General features: G+C 41.3%; 1 protein-coding gene across 2 annotated transcripts in view; it reads left to right on the top strand.

The window, feature by feature from the left end:
• Positions 1–21,866, top strand: part of Stk38 (serine/threonine kinase 38) — a 40,417-nt gene extending 18,551 nt beyond the window's left edge. For both annotated transcript variants that reach the window (XM_010605374.2, XM_010605375.2), the window contains exons 5-14: positions 722–805; positions 2,973–3,096; positions 5,295–5,449; positions 8,161–8,263; positions 9,805–9,866; positions 15,966–16,083; positions 17,671–17,794; positions 18,002–18,097; positions 19,371–19,465; positions 19,925–21,866. In XM_010605374.2, the coding sequence (XP_010603676.1) occupies positions 722–805; positions 2,973–3,096; positions 5,295–5,449; positions 8,161–8,263; positions 9,805–9,866; positions 15,966–16,083; positions 17,671–17,794; positions 18,002–18,097; positions 19,371–19,465; positions 19,925–20,055 (1,092 nt within the window). In that variant the 3' untranslated portion in view covers positions 20,056–21,866. The remainder of the gene's footprint in view (positions 1–721; positions 806–2,972; positions 3,097–5,294; positions 5,450–8,160; positions 8,264–9,804; positions 9,867–15,965; positions 16,084–17,670; positions 17,795–18,001; positions 18,098–19,370; positions 19,466–19,924) is intronic.
• Positions 21,867–23,937: the final 2,071 nt, after the last annotated feature.

Below are 23,937 nucleotides of genomic sequence, written 5' to 3'. Positions count from 1 at the left end.
TTTGAGAAAGGGTCTCACTATGTAGTTGAGACTGACCTGGAACTCACTGTGTAGCCCAGACTGGTCTCCAACTCACAGTGATCCTCCTGCCTCAGCCTCCCCGAGTGCTGGGATTATAGGCATGCACCACACGCCTGGCAGAAATGTGAATTTTTGACTTGGTATTTGTCTTTGTTACTTTTCTCACTGCTGAGACGAAATACCTGACATCCAAAGTTAAAGGAAGAAAGGTTTATTGTAACTGAGTTTGTAGAAGTTTCAGTGTATAATCAGTGGGCTCCCAGGCAGGGTGGCATGGCAGAGGGACATCACAGAGGAGAAACAGTGTGTGGCAAAGCAGGGCAGGCAAAAGGCAGCAAGCAGCAAGCCATTACAGCAGCAACCCCTCTCCCCCCGCTTTTTTTGGTCAGATCAAACTTAGGACCTTGCACCTGCAAGGCAGGCGTGGTGCCACCAAGTTACATCCTTGGCTAGTAGCCCTTTTCTGTCCCTTATAGTCTGTTCAAGCTACATAACCTTAGGGTGGGTAGGACTTAGAACCAGGGTGTGTCTTCCCATCACCCACACCCAGAACTATGCCAAACCTATCAGTGGACTGATGTGGGAACCACCCACTCTCGATCCCAGCAGCTACGTCTGAAAAGCCTCACTTATGTCTGCATGCATCCTTGGGGGACATCTAGACACGAGCTATAATAGCATTTCTTTTATCACTTTTTAGGTGCGGCTTGTTCAAAAGAAAGATACAGGGCATGTATATGCGATGAAAATCCTCCGTAAAGCAGACATGCTTGAAAAAGAGCAGGTAAAGCAGAGTTGGAGCAGTGCTTTTAGTCAGCTTATGAATTTTTTGTCTCCTAAGACTGTTATTTTTGCTTAATGGAAATGTGTATTTTGCTACAGTTTTCTTTAGCTATTATATACATATAGTACTACTTTTTCCTCTACAAAACATCAGTTACCTATTTAAAAGTGCAAATAATGCTTATGGGTTATGTACATTCTTTTTTAAAGTTGACAACCTATTAAAGAAACCGCTAATGTATTAATTTCCCAGTTGATCACAGATGTCCTTGTCAAGAGAACCTTTTGGAGGTCATAATTGCTGTGGTGTGTTTCTTATCAAATTCTGAGATGCAAATTGTATATATACCTTGGAACTGAGGAATAGGAATTAGAATTAGGAATTTACAACATGAAGCATTTTAATATGCCTCATTCTGTACATAGAAGCCAAAGTCAGGTCTTCTGGATAGCTTATCATTGCCTGAGAGAGACCAATCGTTAATTTCTAAATAAATTTGAAAAATATAATACAAATGTCAGCAGTACAAATTCTCTTTTAATGAGTAAGAATAATTTTAGAGGCTGAAGATGTAGCTCAGTGGTAGAGGACTTAACTCACGTGTATGAGGCCTTGGGTTCAATCTCTAGCAATCCCTCCCCCACCAAAAAAAAGAAAACTTTCTGAAACCTGAACCCAACTTTGCAACTAGATCTCTGAGATACATAAGTATTTCATGCAAAATAAATGATAGTATGTATTGGACAGTATATTTTTTAAAAAATGAGAACGCAGACTTTCTATAAATATTTAATTTAGCTCAAGAACAGATTGCAGCAGGTGACTCAGATGCTCTATAAAAGATCTGATGTTACAGGAGCACAGAGACCTTGTCACAGGGAGAGCTTGCTCCATTGAGCTCAAGGCAAACAGTGGAATTGGGGTTGGGGTGTCCTGGGGATCTAACTTAGGCCCTTGGGCTTGTGAGGCAGGTGACAGAACCACTGAGCTATATCCCCGGCCCTGAGCTCAAGGACGAGGATGGAGTCTGGCCCCATAGCCAGTCCTGTCTACCTCCCAAGAGGAAGGGTAGTCATGGAGTCTTTGCCTTCCTTTAAATGCCACCTCAAAACATGGGCATTTTATTTTTTCTTTAATTTTCATGTGTTACCCAGAAGCCCTGGGTTCCCAGAAGTTTCAGTTGAGAATATCAAATTCTCGTCAGTAAATCTTTAGACGCTGTAATTTAAGCTAACACCAACCTTATGCAAGATGTATGATAAACCCTATGTATGTTACTAGAAGTTACTAGAAGTATGGTGTGAATGTGAAGGCACTGAAAGAGTGCTAGTTAATCTTGAGAAGGAAAATATAGTTTCTATATTGATTAGTCCTTATATTTACCTTTCATGAGTAAATTTTGTTTTTACAAGGAATATTTCACAGTTTTATCAAAGGGTCAAAGGTGATAGCAAATAATTAGCAATTGGAAGAAAATTGTGAGGAGGTGTACATAATAAGATTTTCAGAATTATGAATTCCACCTAGCATGTACCCACTGTCCGGCATCATAAAGATGATCCCAGCATATTAACTGATAAAAATATTTTCTCAAATATTATGCCTTTTTCAAAATCAGTTTCTAAAATTTTTCTAAAGGAAAATAAAGGAAATGTCTATTCAAATTAGCATCCTAAATGATGCATTCATTTATGCATTAAATGGTGCATTAACATAATTGTTTAGCTCACTGAAGCTGATGAACTCAGTTCTCTAGATTTGATCACCTGTGGGCTAAAGTCTCTGGCCACAGACGCCATCTGGGCCAAACATCTTAAAGGAGCACGCAACAGGTTTGTGCCAGGTGAAAGGTAGAAGTAGACCAGTGCAAATCCTTTATTGTTTCTTAGTGTGCTGACCAACGTCAAACTGTTTTTCAAATGGTTAAAGATACCATTTATTTTTCATTCACAGAGCCATTCATTTTGCAATTTTTATAGCCTTTCATCACTCAAGTTTTCATCACCAAATTCCTTCAAGTCATATGTCAGTTTTGAGTTAGTAGGTCTGCCTAAGCAGGTCTTTGATTCGTCACAATACTCAAAACAGTATTTAAATTGTTTAAGCAGATAATGGATCTAATAAAGCGCAGCAAGGCTTGTCATTAATCAAATGCATATACCTCCAGGTTGGCCACATTCGTGCGGAGCGTGACATTCTAGTGGAGGCAGACAGTTTGTGGGTTGTGAAAATGTTCTATAGTTTTCAGGATAAGCTAAACCTCTACCTAATCATGGAGTTCCTGCCTGGAGGTAATTACTTAACGATGAAAGGTCATTTTTCCTTTTTGTTCTGTGGTTTCTCTCTAACACATCAACAATTAACCCTTTCTACTTTTAATTGTGCTCACAAAGTTGCTTTCTGTATCTTTTTTAGGTCTGTAAAGGAAGTCAGTAACCTGTCTTGTGCTGGGGGTACCTTTCTTCAATCTTAGTAACCTTTTCATTCATTCTCATGATTTCAGAAGGACATTTCTTTCTCTTTTTCCTTTAAGATGTATAAGGATAAGCTAGGGAGCTCTGTTTGCCCTCCTGTCAGTGAGAATCATATATGGGTTATCCAAGTTACAAAATTGAAGCTATAACATTTTTTGCTATAAGTTTTACAATTTGTTTTTCTAACTTAGGAAATGAATTTCTCTTTACTTCTGTTAGAAGCCAGAATCAATTTCATATTTCCGAGATTTCAAGTTTTCCATACCCCTGCCTTTGCAGCTCCTAAGACAGCTCCAGAGTAAACCCAGAACAGAACATACTCTCTGTTCTGGGGAGCCGGGTCTGTTCTCAGTGAGCAAACTGCCAGCAGACTCAGGTGGAAAAACACAAAAGACAACTTGGTTCCCTTTTTAGTTTTAGCAAAGTGAATACAATTGTGATATAAAGTATTGATCTTGTGGCAACCCTCAGTTTGGATCCAAGGTCACCAACAGTATTTTGTTGTCGATTAATCAAGGTTAGAAATGAGTATGTCTAGTAGAATGAGGAGAAACTCTTGAACATTCAGATGCTAGTCCTTAAATAATAAAAGCTGGCTTGGTGTCACCAGCTCCTTGATGTGTGTCTCCTGTGTCATCTTCCGTAGCTTCTCCTGTGTGCTGGACCCTCCCCAGTGCACGGGTGGAGCTGGCCTGCAGAGCCATAGACCGTCTGGCTTGAACCCTCTGATGGTCTGGGGTGACCTTCACATAGGTGAGGGCCTGGCTGTGCTCCTGAGCCACCCCGCATGGGCCTGAGGGCACTGCCCCAGTCTCTGGTGCACCTCCAGCTCAGATGCTGCAGGGGAGGAGGCCTGTTTTTCAAGTCTTAGGCCAAAAAGAGCAGCTAATAAATGTTTTAATTTTTGCCTAAGGAAAATACTCACTTTTCTTCAAGAATACAAAAACTGTAGTTATGAAAGAAATGAAATTCAGAAAGTAGCATGTTGCTCTGTTAAATCAGAGGTTTCTTTTCCCTGTTTTCTAACATAAATAGCCTTATATGGAATTTAAACTGAAATCTTTCCTGTTTCTTACAATTTTAAACTATGTATATATATATTTTTTTTTTCTTTGTTTTTGTCTAATTGTTGAGTTTTAGGATTTGAATCTTTTTTCTGCTATTTTATGTTGTTGGTATTAAGCAGAAATAATTAAATTTTGATTGCAGAAAACTAAGGAGGTTACCATTTAACTACTAAAAACTGACACTTATAAGACATAAATGATATTGGCATATATCTAAATATCTGTAATAAAACACGATGGGAAACTCCCACTAATCTTGAGATGTGTACAATGTGCACTTTGGGAGTCATACATTCCAGTGTGTAGCATTTTCACCTTTTGTGGACTAATTCTTGGCTGCCTGAGTTCCACCTTTTCATTGATTGGTCTTCTAGTGTTTGTGAATAGAAGTAGGAAAGCTCGTTTTCAGCCTTCCTAGATAATTACATTTTTGTGTAGTGTGTCAGCTTCAGTAACCGGGCAGTACAACCTTTGTGGAAATGACATTTGCTTCTGGAAGTAGAGAATTTTGCTGATATTTGTACAAAATGAAAAGTAAAGTTGGTTTTTTTCCCAGTCTAAAAAATTATCCTAAGCAAATTTACTTTTTAATAAAAATAAGTGTAGGGGAAATTTCCTTTTTCTTTCAAAAGTCAAGTGGGAATCCCAGCATAGTGGTCAGTCACCTAGCTTTGGTATAAAAATGCTTTGCTTTTCTCTTGGTGGCTGTGATTTTTTACCCTTTAAATATTAGAAACTACCATTTGCCATTTTATCCCTATTGGCAATGTTGGTAAACTTGTGGAACACAGCAGAGTTTTATTTGGCTGCCAGATGTTGGCAGGTAGGGAAGAAATGCCTGAAAACGTGTACTTAATCCTGTCTTGTTTGTGTGTTATGTGTGTATGCACGGGTGTGTGTGTGTCTCTGTGGATGTATGGTGGTGGCTTTGTATCCTTTTGCTTTCAGGGGACATGATGACCTTGTTGATGAAAAAAGACACTCTGACAGAAGAAGAGACTCAATTTTACATAGCAGAAACCGTATTAGCCATCGACTCTATTCACCAACTCGGATTCATTCACAGAGACATCAAACCAGACAACCTTCTGTTGGACAGCAAGGTATCCATTGGGGTAGCAGCATGAACAGTGTGCTTGCTAATCTGAGCATGAGGGAGCTGTTATCTGCGTAATAGGTTTTCTTTTCTTTTCTTTTTTTTTAATTTATAATCAGGCAAGTTTATTGTTACTTCCTTTCTCTAAAAGGCTCGTGATTGTTTTATAGGACATTCATGAAAATATCCTAGAGCAAAATTGATTTAAAGTTTTTTTTGTTTGTTTGTTTCTTTTTTTGGTACCAGGGATTGAACGCAGGTCCTTGCACTCGTGAAGCAGGCAGCGGAACTACTGAGCTAAATCCCCGGCCCTAAGGGTTATTTTGTAATAGGCCAAAGGTAGTCATCTTTTCATAGCATATAATTAACTATACTGCAAATGAATCACCTATCCAAACCTTCTGTTGAGCATCCTCATCAACTAAGGAGGAACTCTGTCAAGAACCAGGAACAAAGGCAACAGCAAAAACAAAAACCTCCCACAAAGTCCAAGTTCCTGACCAGGTGCCCCCTACTGAGACTCTGAAGTGGCCTATTTATATTTTTCTTTAGGCATAAAAATAGGCTTAGTTCTTAAAGTCATAGTGAGTTACAATAGAACTCTTGTGGTACTCAATTTTGAATAAACTGGAAATCTCTTCAAATCTGGATCTTACTGTTCTTAACTAGACAGAGAGCATACTTATCTAGAGAACCTCTAAAGTATCTTTAGTGCTAACATTCTAGTATGTTACATAATGTGGAATTTTGGTTTTTTTGTTTTGTTGCTTGAGACAGAGTCTAGCTGTATAGTTCAGACTGCCCTTGAACTCACCATACAGCCCAGGCTGTCCTCGAACTTGAGGCTGTCCTCCTGCCTTGGCCTCCCAAGTGCTAAATTGGCATTTTTTTGGTTTTGGGGGTGTTTTTATTTTTCCCCTTGTACCGGGAATTGAACCTTATGCTTGTGAGGCAGGTGGCGGAACTACTCAGCTAAATCCCCAGCCCCATATTTTGCTTTTAAAACATTAATGCTATATAAGATCTTTTCAGTGCTATTAAGTTCACTTATAATTTAATAAGCACTGGCCTGCCTTGTATGGTTTGAAGTTCAGATGCCCAGGTACCTTAGTGCTGGCTTAGCTGTAGTCTAAATAGGTCCATGAAACACATCGAAGGCCAAGACTTTGGGAACCCAGTCTAGCTAAGAAGGAGTGAAGATCTGCCTTCTACAATATGCTCACTTAGAGAACCTCACTTAGACTTGTAGTAAAAGGTTCTCACAAGCAAGTCCATTTATGTGCTGAGCCTCATAAATTGTAGGTGTGAAAAATGCTGAGTTTCTTCTATGTACTCAGAATACCTGTAGAAGTCTCTGAAAGTCTAGGCTTGCATAATACTTGCCCTGGGCACTGCTTTTAGGACATCTCCTTTCCTAGGCAGAACATATAATCTTGAGAACTATAAATTAAATTTTGCTCCCTGGCTTGTAGGACAAGTTATTTGGAAATCAGAAAAAAAGATACCAAGTGGGCTCAAAGCTGCCTTCGTATAATGGTTTACCTTGCTGAGCCACACAAACACACACACAAATCCAGTAAGATTTCCTAAAAAAAATAAAACATAAAATCTGACCCATCTGAGCAGGTGTCCTTTGGCCTTATCCCCTGGAAAATTTGTGTTTAACCCCAAGAATGCCCCAGAAGTTGGCCAGAAGATAGTGGCTCCATGAAAAGACCACCTTGAAGTCATTGAGGATAAATCTTGGCCACTTCACGTTTTTTTTTTTTTTTTTTCTGGTACTGGGGATTTTGCTCAGGACCTTGCACTTGTGAGGCAGGCAGTGGAACCACTGAGGTAAATCCCCAGCCCCTTCATTTCTGATTGATCTTGAGCATATGTCTTCCCTGAGTACCGGAATTTCCTCTTCTGTTTTTCTTTCACTTCTTCCATGTACTTAAAATTCCACCACTGCAAGAATTCATGCTTCTTTCATAGTGCTGGTTATGTGCCAGCTGTTGTGCTAGGAACTGTGCATGCATTAATTCTCATTTCCCCATTTTCCAGATAAGAGAGATGTTGAAGAGGCGACTGTGTAGTAATATTATCCCCTTTGTCTTTGAAGTAGTTTACTCCTTAGAATTTATCCCAGTAGAATTCAAGAGGAGAAAAAGCTATATGAATGAGATTTGTTCATTTCCTCACAATTTTAACAACCATTTAATCAGGCCATCCTGTGTATCATGTACAGTTGGAATTGGGTTTATAGACCTCTCTCTCAAGTACTTATGATCCATGTTACATGAAAGCAAAGAATTGAAAGTGGAGTTAAGAATCCAGTTTGGTTAGATAAATAATAATGCACTAAAAGTCAGTTGACTGTTATGTAGACATTAAAAATGGTTATTTTGAAGACTGTGTAGAAACAAGAACAGTTGATTGTATTCATTAAAGTAGTAAAATTGTCTCTAGATGCTGTGGAGTGTTTATTAACTATGTTGAAAGGCCCATATTTGAACAAAATCCAAGATAATATTAAAAAATGAAAATCATTTTCATGTAGTAAGACTTAGGGTGCTCTAACATGTATTATTACACATTTTCCTCTGCAATAAAAGGAAAAGCCACTATCCTTTGTCTGTACAGATGCAGTGGATTGTGAAAGGAGCAGAAGACAGTGCTTTGCTCTGTATGCAGACGTTTTCATCCACTTGGCGCCTCTTTTCTCCTTTTCTGCAGGGCCACGTGAAGCTTTCTGACTTTGGCCTTTGCACAGGACTGAAGAAAGCACACAGGACAGAATTCTATAGGAATCTGAACCACAGCCTCCCCAGTGATTTCAGTGAGTGTTAGCAGTGATGTTAGTCTTGTGTTCCATGTCCTGTCAGTCATTTTATTCAGAACAGATAAAGGGTTTTCACAAAGTGAGTTTTTAGAGAAGAAAATCCTTCCCCAGCTTGCCTGTGATGTCTGTAGTCTGGTGAAGCCAGGTGAGTGCTCCCAAGTGTGTTAACGCTGATGTTGAAGGCCACTTCCCTCAGAGTGCTCCTAGAAGGTTGCTGTGGATGGATATGGGGCTGGCAAGCAAAAGTTGTAGAGGAAAAGCCCTGTAGAGGAACAGCTCCAGTCTAGGCTTATCCTAGGTCAGTGATGGCGAACCTTTCAGAGACCGAGTACCAAACTGCAACTGAAACCACACTTACCACAGAGTGCCAACACTGCAATTAAATCTGAATACGGAGGTTTCAGTTTAGAAAAAAAGACTCATACATTACCATCTTTTGTCTTAAAAACACTATAATATGAGTGCCATAGGCTCACCACCACTGTCCTAGGTACTTCTTGCTGTTTTGGTAGAAATTCGTCTTTATGAGGGCCGGGGATTTAGCTCAGTGGTGCCGCCGCCTGCCTCACAAGCGCAAGGACCCGTTTTCTATCCCCGGTACCAAAAAAACAAAACAAAGTTCATCTTTGTGAAGTTACTTCTACTTTAGCATTATCAAAGAGTTGATGACTATGTAATAAAAGCACAATTTATTCTGGAAAAGTTTATGCCAAATAATGTTGCCTAAGTTTAGAAGTCCTTGAATATGTACCAGTTGTTACTCTTAGAATTTTGATGATAATTTTGAGAAATTATGAATGTTTTAGGTCTGTTTGAGTACCTTTGCTTCTATGGAGACCAAATTCCCTGTAATTTTTACCTGTGTTCTCTGGCCATTTGCTGTTTTACAACTCTTACTGTGTAATTCTTGTTTTGCTTTGTTTTTTGGTACCGTGGATTGAACTTGGGCCCTTGTGCTTGCGAGGCAGGTGGCAGAACCACTGAGCTAAATCCTTGGGCCTTGCGTAATTCTTGTTAATGCTGGAGTCTCTGATTAGGGCTTTTAGAGTTACTGTCATCTGGAGTTTTTAGTGTATGGGGAGAAAAGGAAGACTTGAGTCACTTTCTTGTCCCTGGGATTCAATATCCAGCACTAACAAATTAAAGGAGAAGAGGTTTATTTTGGCTCACAATTTTTAGAGGTTTCAGTCCATGGTCGGCCAGCTCCAGGACAAAAGTGGTGTGGGCAAAGGACCTGCCCTGCTTCAGAGGAGAGCTGCTCCTGTCATAGTAGAGGGAAGCAGAGAGAGGAGAGAGCCAGGGAGGGAGCTTCCAGGTTATTACCCCAGGGATCTGGCACCCTCTGAGGGCAAGTCGGCTGTCGTGCCTGTTGGTCCCATCACCTTCCACAAGCCCGCCTCTGAATGTGTGAGGCTTTGGGGGGGTGGCATCTGCATAGAAACTGTAATGTAGGTTTCGTCTGACTTAAACCAGTACCCTTCAAGGCTGCAAATAGTCTCATCTGAACTTTGATTAGAACTTGTTTTCTCCACTTTCAGCTTTCCAGAACATGAATTCCAAAAGAAAAGCAGAAACTTGGAAAAGAAACAGACGTCAGCTAGTAAGTAGTATCTGTGGCTTCTGGAATGCTACAAACCAAGTATGAGTAAGTTCAGAAATAGGCACATAAATTTGCATGTAATACATATTTGCAGCATATCCTTGCTTGTAAGATTACCTTAAGAGAGCACTGTCATATTGGTAGCACCCAAAGGAATCTTTTGAAGGAGAGCGAGTAATAGTGGGTTGTTCTGATTATGACATTTTTAGTGAGTGACCTCGTTCTGATCTTTTAAGTTGGTAACTCAATACCTTTCCTTCCTGTTCCATCTTTCCTTGCTGAAGGGGTTATATTTAAGTTGGAAATTACGTTTTGATCCATTTCGTCACACTTGTGCAATTCATCAGCTCACCTTTTCTTTGTGGTTAAAAAAAGTACTTGGTAATCAAAATTATAGAGAAATATAAAGGAAACTTTTATTATTTTAAAAATAGTTGGGTATATACACATACAAAATTATCCCCTAAGCATAAAAATAAGTAGCTTTATTGAATTTAACTTGATAGTATGCTGGCAGTTATTTAGGTAGTATAATTTCACCAGTATGAAATGCTGCTGTGTAGGCAGAATTTATACTTAACAATATAGCTGATTACTAGGTTCCTTGATGAAGTAAAACATATGTCTGCCTATACAATAGTGCCTTTTAGGGTTCCAGTATGGTGTGTTTCAGCCAGACTACTTAGTACAGTATGAATTAGACTTCTCTACAGGACCTTTAATAACTAATTTAGTGGGTCACTAGTAAGTAAGGTAGAGATCACTCCTATGTGAAGATGGAAGCCTGTGGGATTAAGACAGAATCAAACCAGGCACGGTGGTATATACCTGCAATCCCGGCACTCAGGAGGCTGAGGCAGGAGTTTGAGGCAAACCTGAAATGCGTAGTGAGAACCTGTTGTGATTGAGAACCTGTTGTGATAGGAAAAAGAAAGGAAGGCGAGGCGGGGCGGGGAAGGGCTTGCATTGTTTTGATTAGTTAAAGCTTACCAGTGGAACCACGGGGGTTACAATTTCATGTTATGCCTTTGGAGATGCAGTAACCAAAATGAATCTCTGATGTCTTTATAATATTATATTAACTTGGGGATACTTAAGTTGAATACAGTTAATTTCAACAGAGAGACTCCTTTCCTCATGAGTTAGGCTACTCTTTAAACTTCTAAATTCTGTTTCTGGTTGAAAGTGTGTCTACAAACTTTATTGAGGAGAGTAGGGAGTGTCGGGAGCAGATCGGCTCACACTCCTGCTATGTCCTTCCATAGCATGGTGATTCTTTTTTTTTTTTTAGTTTTTTGAGACAGGGTCTCACTGTGTAGTTGAGACTGACCTGGAACTCACGATGTAGCCCAGGCTGGTCTCGAACTCCCAGCCATCCTCCTGCCTCAGCCTCCCGAGTGCTGGGATTACAGGCATGTGCCACCACGCCTGGCTTGTGTGGTGATTTTTTATCATGGCTGCATATTTGAATCACTTCAGGAACCTCAGAACATACTGATGTCTGGCTCCCGCCTGAAGAGGTTCTGAGGTGGTTGGTCTGTGGTATTTGGGTATTCTGAGGTTTAAAAGACTCAAGGTGATTCTACTGTACAGTAAATGTTTCTTATCTGCCCCTGAAAAGACTGTCTTATAGTTCCTGCCCTGTTGGGAAACTGAAATTTAACCCTAAAATACGTTGGAAGCTACCAAATGGTAAGGAGCCTTTTACAAAAGGTTTTGATGGTGCTGGATATTGAACCCAGGGCCTCATACCTGCTAGACAGGTCAAAATTTAGTTTTTGGTCACAATGCTAACATCTATTTTTTAGCATTTTAAATCGTCCTTGTACTCTTGAGTCAAACTGAGCTTCTTGATGTGCACCAGAGGGTCACATCAGCATCACTAGGAACCATTAATCATTCTGTAAGAGATTTTGCAATTTCCATATTTGGAGTTATATGTCATTTTAAAATATTTTTGAAATTTTAATAAATTTAAGGCCCTGGTGCAGTGATTAAGGTTCTTGCCTTTTGTGTTCACAATAGAAATGGGAGAGTATAAATTAAGGTCATCCTCCTGATAATCTCTCTCTATAACTTGGAGAAAATAAAGCCACCCTTTAGTCTTCTGAATGTTACTCTCTTTGACTTTTGTGCGTGAACCCATTGGCCAGTACCAGGCTGAAGGTTGATACTAGTCTATGCTTAGTGTAAATGTCATGCTCTAGGTGAGCCTAATCAGCGATATGTAATTACTTCCCCAGACTGTTGATTTTTAGTCCTTTGGGAGTCACTGAAAAAAGCAGAGGCTTTAGGTTTGCTCTTTGACTGCTTAGATTGTAGAGTCATATTTTAAATTGAGATGTGGTCATGGGAAGCCTTAGTCCCTGGTACCTAATTAAGTAATAGGTATGAGTCAGTTGAAGTTAAACCACAGAGGTAAGAGGTGGTGTATGTGATCTTGTCAGTTTTTTCTTAAGGAAGAATTTATGGACATGAGTAATAGGAAATGAAGTCACTTTTTATTTCCTAAGATTTAGAACACACTATGTGATTGACACGACTGTTTAGAGCCAGTGGAGTTCTTCTAGATTGCAGCTCTCACCACCACCCTAAATACTCAGACAACAAAACAAAGATGGGTGTAGATGTAAGAGGCTGGAGTTGGAGGCATCTCAGTGTGGAAAAAGACAGAGGTTTGGGAGGGAGGTGGTCCCTAGAATGAGAAGGCTCTGTCTCATGTGAACACTGCGGATAGTTCCAGAGTGAGAGCATCAATCCTAAACTTCACAGGTTTAAAACCTTTGGTTGGCTGTATTTTTTGTTTGTTTTGTTTGTACATGTTTGCAGTATATAATGTTTCATTCCTTGGGTGAAGTTGGTACATGTACATCCGTGAATTTTTTTTAACATATTAGTATCTTGAAGGAATTGTTTTCTTGTGGCAATAGAGCTCTAGTTGTATAATCTTTGATCAAGTAAGATTTTCTTAATATTTATCTTTGCTAGAATAAATTAATCTAAATTAAAGAGTATCTATAGTTTTCTTCCTTTATGATTAGAATGAAGATATTTCTGATTTAGGAAGAGAGCCCAGTCTGGTTCAGACTTTAAAGCATTTTTTTGGAGGGGGCCGTGATCGAACTCAGGTCCTTGCGCTTGTGAGGCAGGAACCACTGAGTTAAATCCCTGGCCCCAGACTTTAATGCTTAAAAGACACAGAAGAAACAAAAACTTAAAACCTATGAGCATTTGTTTTATTCAGTATTTGTACTTTAAAAGATAACATTATCCGTATAAAAATGGATCTCTATTTTCACTACATAAAAATCAATGCTGGATGAAAAATAAAACTTGAACAAGAAAATACAAGGCAATATCTTTATGGACCTTAGAGCAAAGTAAGATTTCTTAAATTAGATACAAGTAAGTACAAATCGTAAAGGAAATTTTCTACTTCTTTTAGTACTTTAAAGGGCAAAAAGTCTCTATATCAAGACATACACAAGTGAAAAGCCAAATCAAAAACAAAAGCCCTGCAGTTCTACCCTTGGGAGAACCCCGGGTGCATGCACAGGAGACGTGGAAAAGCACATTTTCTTGAAAAGCAAAACAGTGAAAATAACCCAGAACCATCCACAGGAAAATGGTTACATTCTGGAATAGGATATTTGACAGCAGTGGAAATGATTGATTACTACAGGTAATAGTGTGGATCGTAGAAACAAGATTAAGAGGAAAAATCAAATAACAAAAGCCTGCATACAGAATGATACTATTTTATAAAGCTCAAAAACAAAACTAAATAAGATCTCATTTAGAGAGATGTGGAAAAATTGACTTCGTGATGAAAAATGGAAATGTTAAATAGGAACTCAGCATAGTGATAAGGTTTAGGCAGGGGTGGTTTGGGGGAGAAATGCAGGTTTAATACTAATGATAATGGCAATTTTATTCTTTGGTTGAACTCACAGGTATTCATTTCATTCTTATGCTTCATTAATTTGATAATTATACATAAATATATGACAGATTTTTGGTATGTGACAAATACAACTTCATTTCAGAAACCATAAAAATAAAATGCCCCAAACTGGAAGAAGATACTTGTAATATGTAAAATATAAAGATTATTGTCCTGAATTCATAAAGAGTTCCTATGAATCAATAAAAAAGGGAACAGAACTTAAAAAAAGTCAAAACATTTGAAAAGAAATTCACAGGACAAAAAAAGACTAGGATGGTTAATTATCATTTGAATATGTGTTCAGTCTTACTAGAAATAAGGGAAATGCAAATTAAAATCTTACTTGATTTTCATCAAGTTGATAAAAATTTAAGAGTCTGACCAAGCCAAGGGTTGGTGAGAAGCAGAACACTAGGAGCGTCTCCCCACTGGGCTGGTTCCAGGAAGAATAACCACTGCGGCGGACACTTGGAAAATGGCTCATTGTCAAGATGCTTATGCGCCAAGGCCAGCAGTCCTGCTGCAGCTACTGTCTCCACATGCGCCCCAGATTCCTGCACGGCACTTGTCCTAGTGAGGCTGTGGAAGCAACCCTAAGTGGTTCTTTATAGAAGTATGGATAGAAAAAATTGTGGTTTAACAATTGTGAGTGAACAAGAGCCAATAAATAAATCTCAAAACCATAGTGTTGAGTAAAACAAAAAAATGACATTGAAGCGTGATGCAGTGTAGTATGAAACCCTTTATTAAATGTTTACATATACAAAAGTCATACATAGTTGATGAGCAGATTCACACAAGAGAGGAGGAATATTTAAGGCAGAGCTTTGTTTGTATGACTTCACTTCTTTTAGAAAAGACAAATGATTGGGCTGGGGGTTTAGCCCAGTGGTTCTGCTGCCTGTTTCGTAAGCACAAGGTCCCGAATTCCATCCCCGGTACCAAACAAACAAAAAACAACAGGGCTGGAGATCTAGCTCAGTGGTGCCAGCACCTACCTGCCTGGCAAGCACAAGGTCCTGAGTTCAATCCCTGATCCCCCCCCAAAAAAAGGCCAAAAAAGAACGACAAAAAAGACAAATGATTAAGACAGATACAACATTATTAACCTCTAATGTGGGATGGTATATGTGTGTTGCATCGAGGGCTTTAGTTTTGCTGAGTGTAATATTTTCTTTTTTTTTTAATTGAGCTTATTGGTACCTTTTAGGTATACAGTACAGTTACATTCATTATTGGGATCTTGTGCATGACAGGTCTTGGTTCTCATTTTTTCCCCTTGTCCCTGCCCTCCCTTCTCCCCCTCCTCCCCTCCCTTCCCATTTACAAACACTTTATTTCCATTTTTTTCATTTTCTCATATTATTTTCTAATAAATATTTTTAAAAACAGCTGAAATTTTTATTTTTATAGACTATTTAAAGCATCTATAATAGAGCCTCACACGGTAAACCCTCAAATGTTTTGCACATTGGACTGTATTTTCTCCTAGAATTTTGCAGTTCTGGTATATTAGAGTAGAATTCTGAAATTTAGAAATTCTTCATTAGTAACCATTTACAGAAATAAGTGAGTTTGGTAAATAGGTACAAGCATTTGGCCTATAGGATATAACTTTAGCTTTTAATAATAAATCTCTATATGATTTTCTCAAGCCAAAAAAATATATATGTTGGAAAGGGGGATTATTTGGAGCAAGATATTTAATTTCCAAAGAACTCTGCCATTTAACTACTTGAGGCCTTGGGCAAAGCCATTTGAAATGTCAAAAATTTTATTATCTGCAACATTGTACTCAGAAGGTCCTTCCTGTAGAAGTTTTGTCAGAATTGAATAGCTTTATATAAACACAAGGAAGTACAGAGAGAGCTTGGTTCTTAAGGGGCGCGCTCGGTAAAACATGGTGCTGGTTGCGATAAGATACCTTTGACCTAGTGAATTAAGACCTTTGGATATATTTAGGAAGGGTCTTTGAGCTCATTAACAAGGCTGTATTGTTCGTTTTGATAAATGCTATGGCAAATCAATCTTGCCTTAAACCAGTGGCCATCCTGCTTATTTAGTTTGGGGGTGGCTCCTGGTGGTGCTTATAGACTAGAACTCGGCACCACGCTGCCTGGCTGGGCCTCCCTGACGTGTGGTACATGTTTCAGGCCTTCTCCACAGTAGGCACTCCTGACTACATTGCTCCCGAGGTGTTCATGCAGACCGGGTACAACAAGCTCTGTGATTGGTGGTCGCTTGGGGTGATCATGTATGAGATGCTCATCGGTAAGTTGCATGTTCCAGAGGACTTTCTGTGTGCATCTAGGAGAGACTTCTACGTTGACATTGGGCTGTTTCAGTTTAGGGCGAGCTAGGTGCTTTTCCCCGCTTGTCTTTCTTTCCAAGTGAAGTGTTCTAGACCGTGTCGGCTGTATCCCACTCTACATGACTTCTTGGTATCCCACGGTTCCTTTTTGATTGTTCATTATGTTGTTCTTCTGTGCTTTTACCCTCTTCATGCAGTAGTTCTTTCAGTCACTAGTACTTACTAAACATCTCTTGTCTAATGGGTGATCAGAAGCTGTAGTGACTATTAAAGTTTTACATTTTATTATATTGCCATTAATTCCTCTCAAAATATTGCTCCCCTCACTTCAAACATTTCATCATTCTTGCCGTTTCCAGAGCCAGTTCCGGAAGTTCTTTCATGAATGTCTTTAGCATGTGTGATCACAAATACGGTGAAAGCAGCTGTGTAGTGCTGTCCAGCAGAAAGGCAGGCTCATGCGGACATCGGGGAATGTCCTTATCCACCTTAGTCACTGGATCTGCCTCTTCTCCAAATTCTAAACAGCTATGAAAGGAAGACAATTTACAATTGATCCAGCACATTAGGGCTGCCAGGGGCATAACTAGAGACACTCACGGAAAAAGATTTCCAGAACTGCTTCAGAAAGTGGCAAGGATGGGATGAGTGTGTTAGAAGTGAGGGGAGTCTCGAGAGAGACTAATGTGGCCGTCTGACTGTAACAAATTCATTTAAACTCATGCGCAGAAAGCTCGGGTAGGGCCTCCCTCACGTTTTACGTGTTAATTCACTGTCCCCTTCCTCTCAAAGCCTCTGAAGCATGGGACCTCTTCCTGTTTGAGGGAGGCCTCTCCCTCCTATTTGAGTGGTGTCTCTGTATTTAGGGGACACACCTCTGGGGTGGCCATGTGTCGTTGGACACTAGGAGAATGAGTCTGTGGACAGCTGGGCATGGAGCCTTCAGCCGCCCTTTCTTTGGGATCATTGGATGGAGGCCTGTGGAGGTGGATGGGCTTGCTGGGCGTGTGAGTGAGGCATGGATGGGCTGGGGATTTAGCTCAGTGACACCATGTCTGCCTCACAAGCACAAGGTGCTGAGTTCAAATCCGCAATACCAAAAGAAAAAAAAAGGCATGGCAGCGTTCACTTTTGAAACCCACTTATGCTTTTATTCAGCTTGTTTGGCACATTTGCCAAATAGGATTTTCCTAGAGTGGAGTCATTTTATAATTGTATTGTTTCATCCTTTGATTTCTTCTTTGGGCATGGGGAATCCCATACCTGCATTTCTACTTATGTCCTCTTTTCTTTTCCCAGCACCAGCTGTTACTGTCTTCCTAGTGGCACCAGAGGAACAATTTCATTTTGGGCTTAGGAGTTTGGGGAAACATGAAAAATGGCTTAGATATTTTCTTGGATGAGTGGAAATCCTGTCTGGGTCATGTAGGAACGCCCATACAGAGGTATCAAGTAGTCATTGAAGACATGTACAGCTGTGTTAAGGACAGTAACCTCGATTCAGAGTTCTGGGGTGTAAAAACTCCGAAGTTCCTCTTTTATTACAGGCTACCCACCTTTCTGTTCTGAGACCCCTCAAGAGACATATAAGAAGGTGATGAACTGGAAAGAAACTTTGACTTTTCCTCCAGAAGTTCCCATCTCTGAGAAAGCCAAGGATCTAATTCTGAGGTATCAGAAACTGTCCCCCCACCTACTGCTCTGGGTTTATGATATGAATTCTTTGAAAAATTTTTATAATCTCCTGATTTTGTATCTTGCTTCCTCTTATTCTTCTCTTAGGAGAAAAAAAAAAGAGAGAGAGAGAGAGGAAGAGATCATTCTTTTTTTTCTTAAGAAACTATTTGAGGTGTGCTGAAAGGCATGTGTCTTTTCCAGATTCTGCTGTGAATGGGAACATAGAATTGGAGCCCCTGGAGTTGAGGAAATCAAAAGTAATGCTTTTTTTGAAGGTGTTGACTGGGAGCATATCAGGTATACCATATAAAAATATTCAGAATTATTTCAGAAAGTCTTTGGTAGCTTAGTGCTAATTTGGAACCACCATCGTTGGTAAGCTAAAAAAAGAAAAGCAAGAGAGCTTCTTAGAAATGTGGGGTCTTTTCTGGATGTTCACTCGTGCTGAAGGCTGGGAGTCAGGCTTCCTCCTAGCCGTGGGCCACAGGATACACGGCATCCCGCAGTGCTTAAAGCGAAGGACCCCTGGATTCCACGGTGAATGGGCACCTAGGCAGTGCGCTGTCTGCTCTTGCCTTAGCTCTCTAGCATTGAGGGCCACCAGTGGGATTGTCCTTGAACACAGGGAGAAGCTGTTACTGGGAGACATGAGTGGAAGAACGCAGCGGGTGTGCGGAAGGAGGTGGAGCAGGGAAGATCGCTCGGGGGTTGGCGCAGTGTAGCCATTGGCCGTGAGAGCCTGGCCCATCCGCCGTGGTCTTAGACCCTCTTACCTAGCACTCATTGGTTGCTAGACACCAGTGAGGAAGTTGTCATTGCATTTTATAGTATGTTCTGATTTGCATCCTTGTGATTTTTACCTTTGCCACCTCTTTTTTTCAGCCTTACTCTTTGGTATCTCCAGTGGAAGAGGAGTAGAGTCTTAGTGAGGGACACTTAGAGGTTCAGTTTCCTCTTTTAGGAGATAGGGCAGGTTATCAGGGGGTTTTGTTTTCTTTTTCGATTTTTAATTTTTTGGTACTGGAGATTGAACTCAGGACTTTGCGCTCGCCAGGCAGGTGGTGGTACTAGTGAGCTAAATCCTCAGCCCTTTGATTTTTAGTTTTTATTAGTACATGTTTGCAGTACATAATAATTACATTCCTCATGGGGATTGGTACATTAACATGACAACATCTTAAATTTTTTTTTCATCACAGGGATATTTTAGTTCCCCCTCATTATTCCTTTCTTTCTAGCTATAGATAATTGAATTACTGATATTTGAAATCATAATTAATTTGGGTTTTTTTGGGTACTGGGAATCGAACTCTGGTCCTTGTGCTTGGGAAGCAGGCGGTGGAACCACGGAGCTAAATCCCCGGCCCCCATGATTAATTTATTGAGTGTAGTCAGTTGGCTTGGTTGGTCAGCATTCACAACCTTTTTTTAATTTTCAAGAGAAAATAAGTGCTCCCTGCCAGTGAATAATCTTCCCGTGTCAGACCACAGCATCTTGTTGGAGAAAGACGTGACTAGTGTGAGCTGTACGAGTACTAACCATAGTAATTTCTGGCATGTCTGTTGGCAGAGAGAGACCTGCTGTGATATCTATTGAAATCAAAAGCATTGATGATACTTCAAACTTCGATGAGTTCCCAGAGTCTGATATTCTTAAGCCAACAGGTAATTCCAGTTCCACCAGCCTTGCCTCTGCTACCCCCATCTTTGGGAATGAGGTTCACAAATGAGGGTGGAGAACTGAAGAGGAACTCCAATTCTCTAAGTTCTTTGTATTTTTCTAGTACTAATACTGGGTAGCAGTGAGACCTTGTTTCAAACTGCCATGTTCAGACTACTCAGCTAGGTGAGTTAAGTCACAAAAACCTGTTCTTTAAAGTTTAAGGTTAGGTAAACTGAAATGACAGAAGTGCAAAAATAAAACTTTAAAAATATTTATCCAAAACTATAATTGTCAAAGAACACAGGCAAATGAATATAGAAAAGTCACACACAGAGTAAAAAAAAAAAAAAATCCCCTTTTCCAAATACAAACCGGTGCGCTCTTCAGATGTTTATGTCTCTGACACTGAATGGTCCATGGGGTGAGGCAGCGAATCGCTCTCACATCTATTTCTTTCCCAGTGGTCACAAGTAACCACCCTGAGACTGACTACAAGAACAAAGACTGGGTCTTCATCAATTACACGTACAAGCGCTTCGAGGGCCTGACTGCCAGGGGGGCGATACCTTCCTACATGAAAGCAGCAAAATAGAACCCTTGACATGGGGCCCTAAATGGAGTGAGGTCTTTGTACAACATCTTGCTTTTCTTCCACACTCTTGAAAGAGCCTCCAAGAAATTCATGGCACCCATTAACATCAGAGTCGTCTCCTGAAATGTGATACTACGTGGATTTTCCTCCGTCCCGGATCTGAAAACCGCTATAACAGTGACAACCATTTCTACTACATCAGCCGTAAAAGCTGTCTTGCTTCTTTAGAAGCATCATGAGCCAATTTGATAGTTGTTTTTAAAAAGAATTTGAATTTTCCTAAGTTCATCAGAATGAAGGGGAAAAACAGCCATCGTCCAACCTTACTGAGCTCGTAACACGTACTCACTGAGATCAGCCAATCTTGTGACACAGTAACGTGCTGTCTGCCAAGCCCACCAAGTATTTCTTTTTCCTTTTGTATAGTTAAAGGTTCCACAGTACTAAGGAAGAAAAGCAATAATGAAAGTCTCAGCAGCCAGCATCCTGGCTGAAGGGAATTATCAGCCATCCCTGGGGCGGTGATGGTCGTTTTTCCCCATACCTCTGCTTGGGCAAGCGGCTTTTCACAGCCCCCATTCATGGTGCACTTTATTTATGGTATAAGGTACAGAACCTCAGCCCACTGCTCACCTTTCCTGCTGCTCTTCTGAGTGTCGATGGGCAACACCAGTTCTACAGGCCGCGGAAAGCCACTGGGCATTGCCAAGGGTCTGGATCGTGTGCAAACACTCACCTTCTCCACAGCTGTATCAGAAGACCCCTAAGACAGTGGTTGCTGTGGAGCAGCAGTACCTGCCTGTGCTGCCCACAGGAACGCAGCTGATTCCTGGGAACACACCAAGGAGCCCAGCCAGAAGCAGGGGTTTTGGACGCCCCTTGGCTAATGTGCTGCTGCAGCAGGATCCCCAGGCCATCTGGAATGGTACGGGGAGAGGCCCTTGAGCCTTCACAGCCAGCACACAAGTCCTGTAAAGTCACTCCTTGATCTCTGGACAGCCGTGTTTTATCTCCTCTCTTGGTATCTCTCCTCTCCAAACTTTGAGTAGCCATTTTGCCTTGGAATCATGATTACAAATTTTTCCTTTGCAGATGCCTTCTTGGGGAAGTCCCTTGCCCCTGCCTAGTTGCCTGAAGCTTGTGCTCACCAGGCTTCTCCACAGTGGCGTTCTCCCATGAGACCTTCTGAAGTTTAGCACAAGTGCCTTCTCTGTCACAGCTGCCGCCACCTTCAGGGGACTTTGGCTGCGTCAGAAAAATGTGGAGGTTCCATATTAATGCATTATTCGTTTTTTGGTTTTAAGCTTTGAAAGCTCTTAAGGCATCATTTGCACCCGTGTGGGAACTGCCTGTGGCCGAGTATCATGGCCAGGCCACACTAGGGGGCTGATTCCGGTTAGTCTTGAGGTTGTGGTGCTCAGCTTTGAAGGGAAAGCAAGCCCCAGCTTAGCCATCAGGAAAACAGTACCAGTTACAGTTAGAAGTGGAACTGCTTTGCATTTTAGGGTCTCAGAGGAAAAAGAATGTTAGGAGAACTCTTAACTGGATGAAGGCAATGTTTGCCCTTAATCTGTCATTCATAGCCCACCAGTGAAAGGGAAATGAGATTTTTGTGTTACCTTCATAATCTTTGTATTACCAAATAGGTGGGGTCCTGACCCCAGTGTGTTTTGCAAGAGTGTGGTAAGCATGAGTAGAGAGAAGTAACAGGAGTAGTGGTCGTGACTGCTGGGGAGTGGCAGGGGTGATTTAAGGGGAAAATGCCCACATTTTAACTTGTAAATTTCTGAATAAACTGTGTGAAAACAGTGGAAATCTGTGACATGTTTTAAAGCAGAATACTGGTGGCTTCTCAGCACACTGACTGCACACGCGACATCTTTTGCAGGGTACGGTCCTGTCAGGGAAGCTGGGTCCAGCCTTCGCCCTCTACATTTCTCCCCCTTTGGCTTCAAAGACCCTTTGACCTTACCTACCTGGATCCCTCCCTAGAACTCTAGATCCCTTGGCTAAGTGCCTACCAGAAAACTGCCTGGAAGCCCTTAGAGCACAGCTATCCAGCGTTCTTATTCCCAAGGGCTTTTTTTTTTTTAGCCCACACAGAATCCAAGCCAGTAACTCATCCTTCATACCTACAGGGACCTTGATGACTTCAGGGCCCCACCGTCCATGCTGCCATGGTCTCTGCATTAGACTGTCATCCACTGCAGGGATCTGCTCCTCCTCCTTTCAGTTATGTCCTCCTGTGCTCCAGAGAAATTCTGTATTTCAAGTTGGGCCCACTTTCTGCATAAAACCCTTTGGGGCCCCCAGTGGTGTAGAGTCCAGACATCTTTGAGCCGGGGTCCTTGCTCACTCTGCCCGTCTGCACCACCCCATCCTCCCCAGCTACCTCAGCTCACGTGTGTTGGCCACAACCACCTTCCCTCGGCCCAGCACTGGTTCACATGTGGCTTCTGGAAGCTCTACCCAGTAGAAAGTAGCTCCTCCATTCTTTTGGGCTTCCGATGACCTGGCCTGTTCATTTCTGTCTGCTCCACCTGATTATCGAAGCTCGAAGGGAGCAGCTCTCAGTGTATAGCTGTGCTTGAGAATACTCAGCAGAGGACGCTTAACCGCCGTGTGACTCCAGGTCATGTTCCTCACACCAGGCAAGCGCTGAGCTGCAGTCCCATCACATGTAGGGATTCTGAGATGAGGTCTTTTTGGTGGGGGTGGGTACCGGGGATTGAACTCGGGTCCTTGCGCTTGCAAGGCAGGCCACTGAACCGCTGAGCTAAATCCCCGGCCCTGAGATGAGGTCTTGAGAAGTTACTCAGGCCGGTCTTGAACGTGTGATCCTCTCTGCTCTTGAGGAGTAGTGATTGTGTCCCCCTGTGCCTGGACCAGGTTCTTGAATGTAAACTACGCAGGGACCCAAGTGAAGGCAGACCATTAGGGCTCTGGGCCCTGTGAGTTAGCAAACTGGGAGGAAGCGCAGCCTGATGGGAGGCCCCAGGAAGAGGCTCTGCTCTCCGAGGCGCCACCCTTTCAAGTCCATTGGTGAGTTGCTTTGCATTTTATTTCTTGCTTTCCAAAAAAAGCAACACACACACAAATGATAATATTTTATTATACAAAAAAGCATCCCAAATGTAGGATTTCGTAAACACTGGTAGGTGAACAAGTGCAACTTTAAAAGTAAATACAAGGTAAAGAGGCAACACCTAACAAGTACTTTGCCTGCAGAAGACGCGGCTCCTTCAGCAAAGGTGATCCCATCCCAAACGCGGCGCTGTCAGTCCGTCCCCACCAAGGTATCAGTTTGCTTTCTGAGCTGTGTCCACTTTAACAGGTTCCAAGATGGCAAGAAGTGGCATTGAATGCTTACTACACAGTCTGGATTTTTAAAAAGATTTCATGACATTGATGACAGTCAAGCCTGTGCTCTGAATACTTAAAGAGGGACCCATTGGAACACTAGCCGACACCTGCCTCACAAGTGCAAGATCCTGAGTTTGATCCCGGGTATCAAAAAACAAACAAATAAAACAAAACAAACCACTAACTGAAAAGACACCTATCCTCACCGGGCTTATGCGACGGTACTTTCATAGATCTGTGATTTCGTTGTTTTGGCACCAGGAATCGAACTCTGGACCTTGCACTTGCCAGGCAGATGCAGTGTCAGAGCTACATCCTGGCTCTCTACACCTGTATACATTAGATAACATCCTGTCCTTAAGATTCAGATTAAAATAATTTTGGCCACCATATACTGTGCAAGAAATCCAGCTACTTCCTATCTTATCCTTTTTGCTGTCATTCCTTCAATACCTTTCTTCCACTTTGGAGAAACCATCAAATAATGTGACTTTTTTTTGTTTGTTTGTTTTTTGAGAC

The sequence above is a fragment of the Fukomys damarensis genome, unplaced genomic scaffold (genome assembly GCF_012274545.1).
Source record: "Fukomys damarensis isolate Sample0158 unplaced genomic scaffold, DMR_v1.0_HiC HiC_scaffold_20, whole genome shotgun sequence".
Classification (NCBI taxonomy): Eukaryota; Metazoa; Chordata; class Mammalia; order Rodentia; family Bathyergidae; genus Fukomys; species Fukomys damarensis.
Note: the sequence above shows the minus strand (reverse complement) of the source record. Positions and strands in the feature narration are given on the sequence as shown.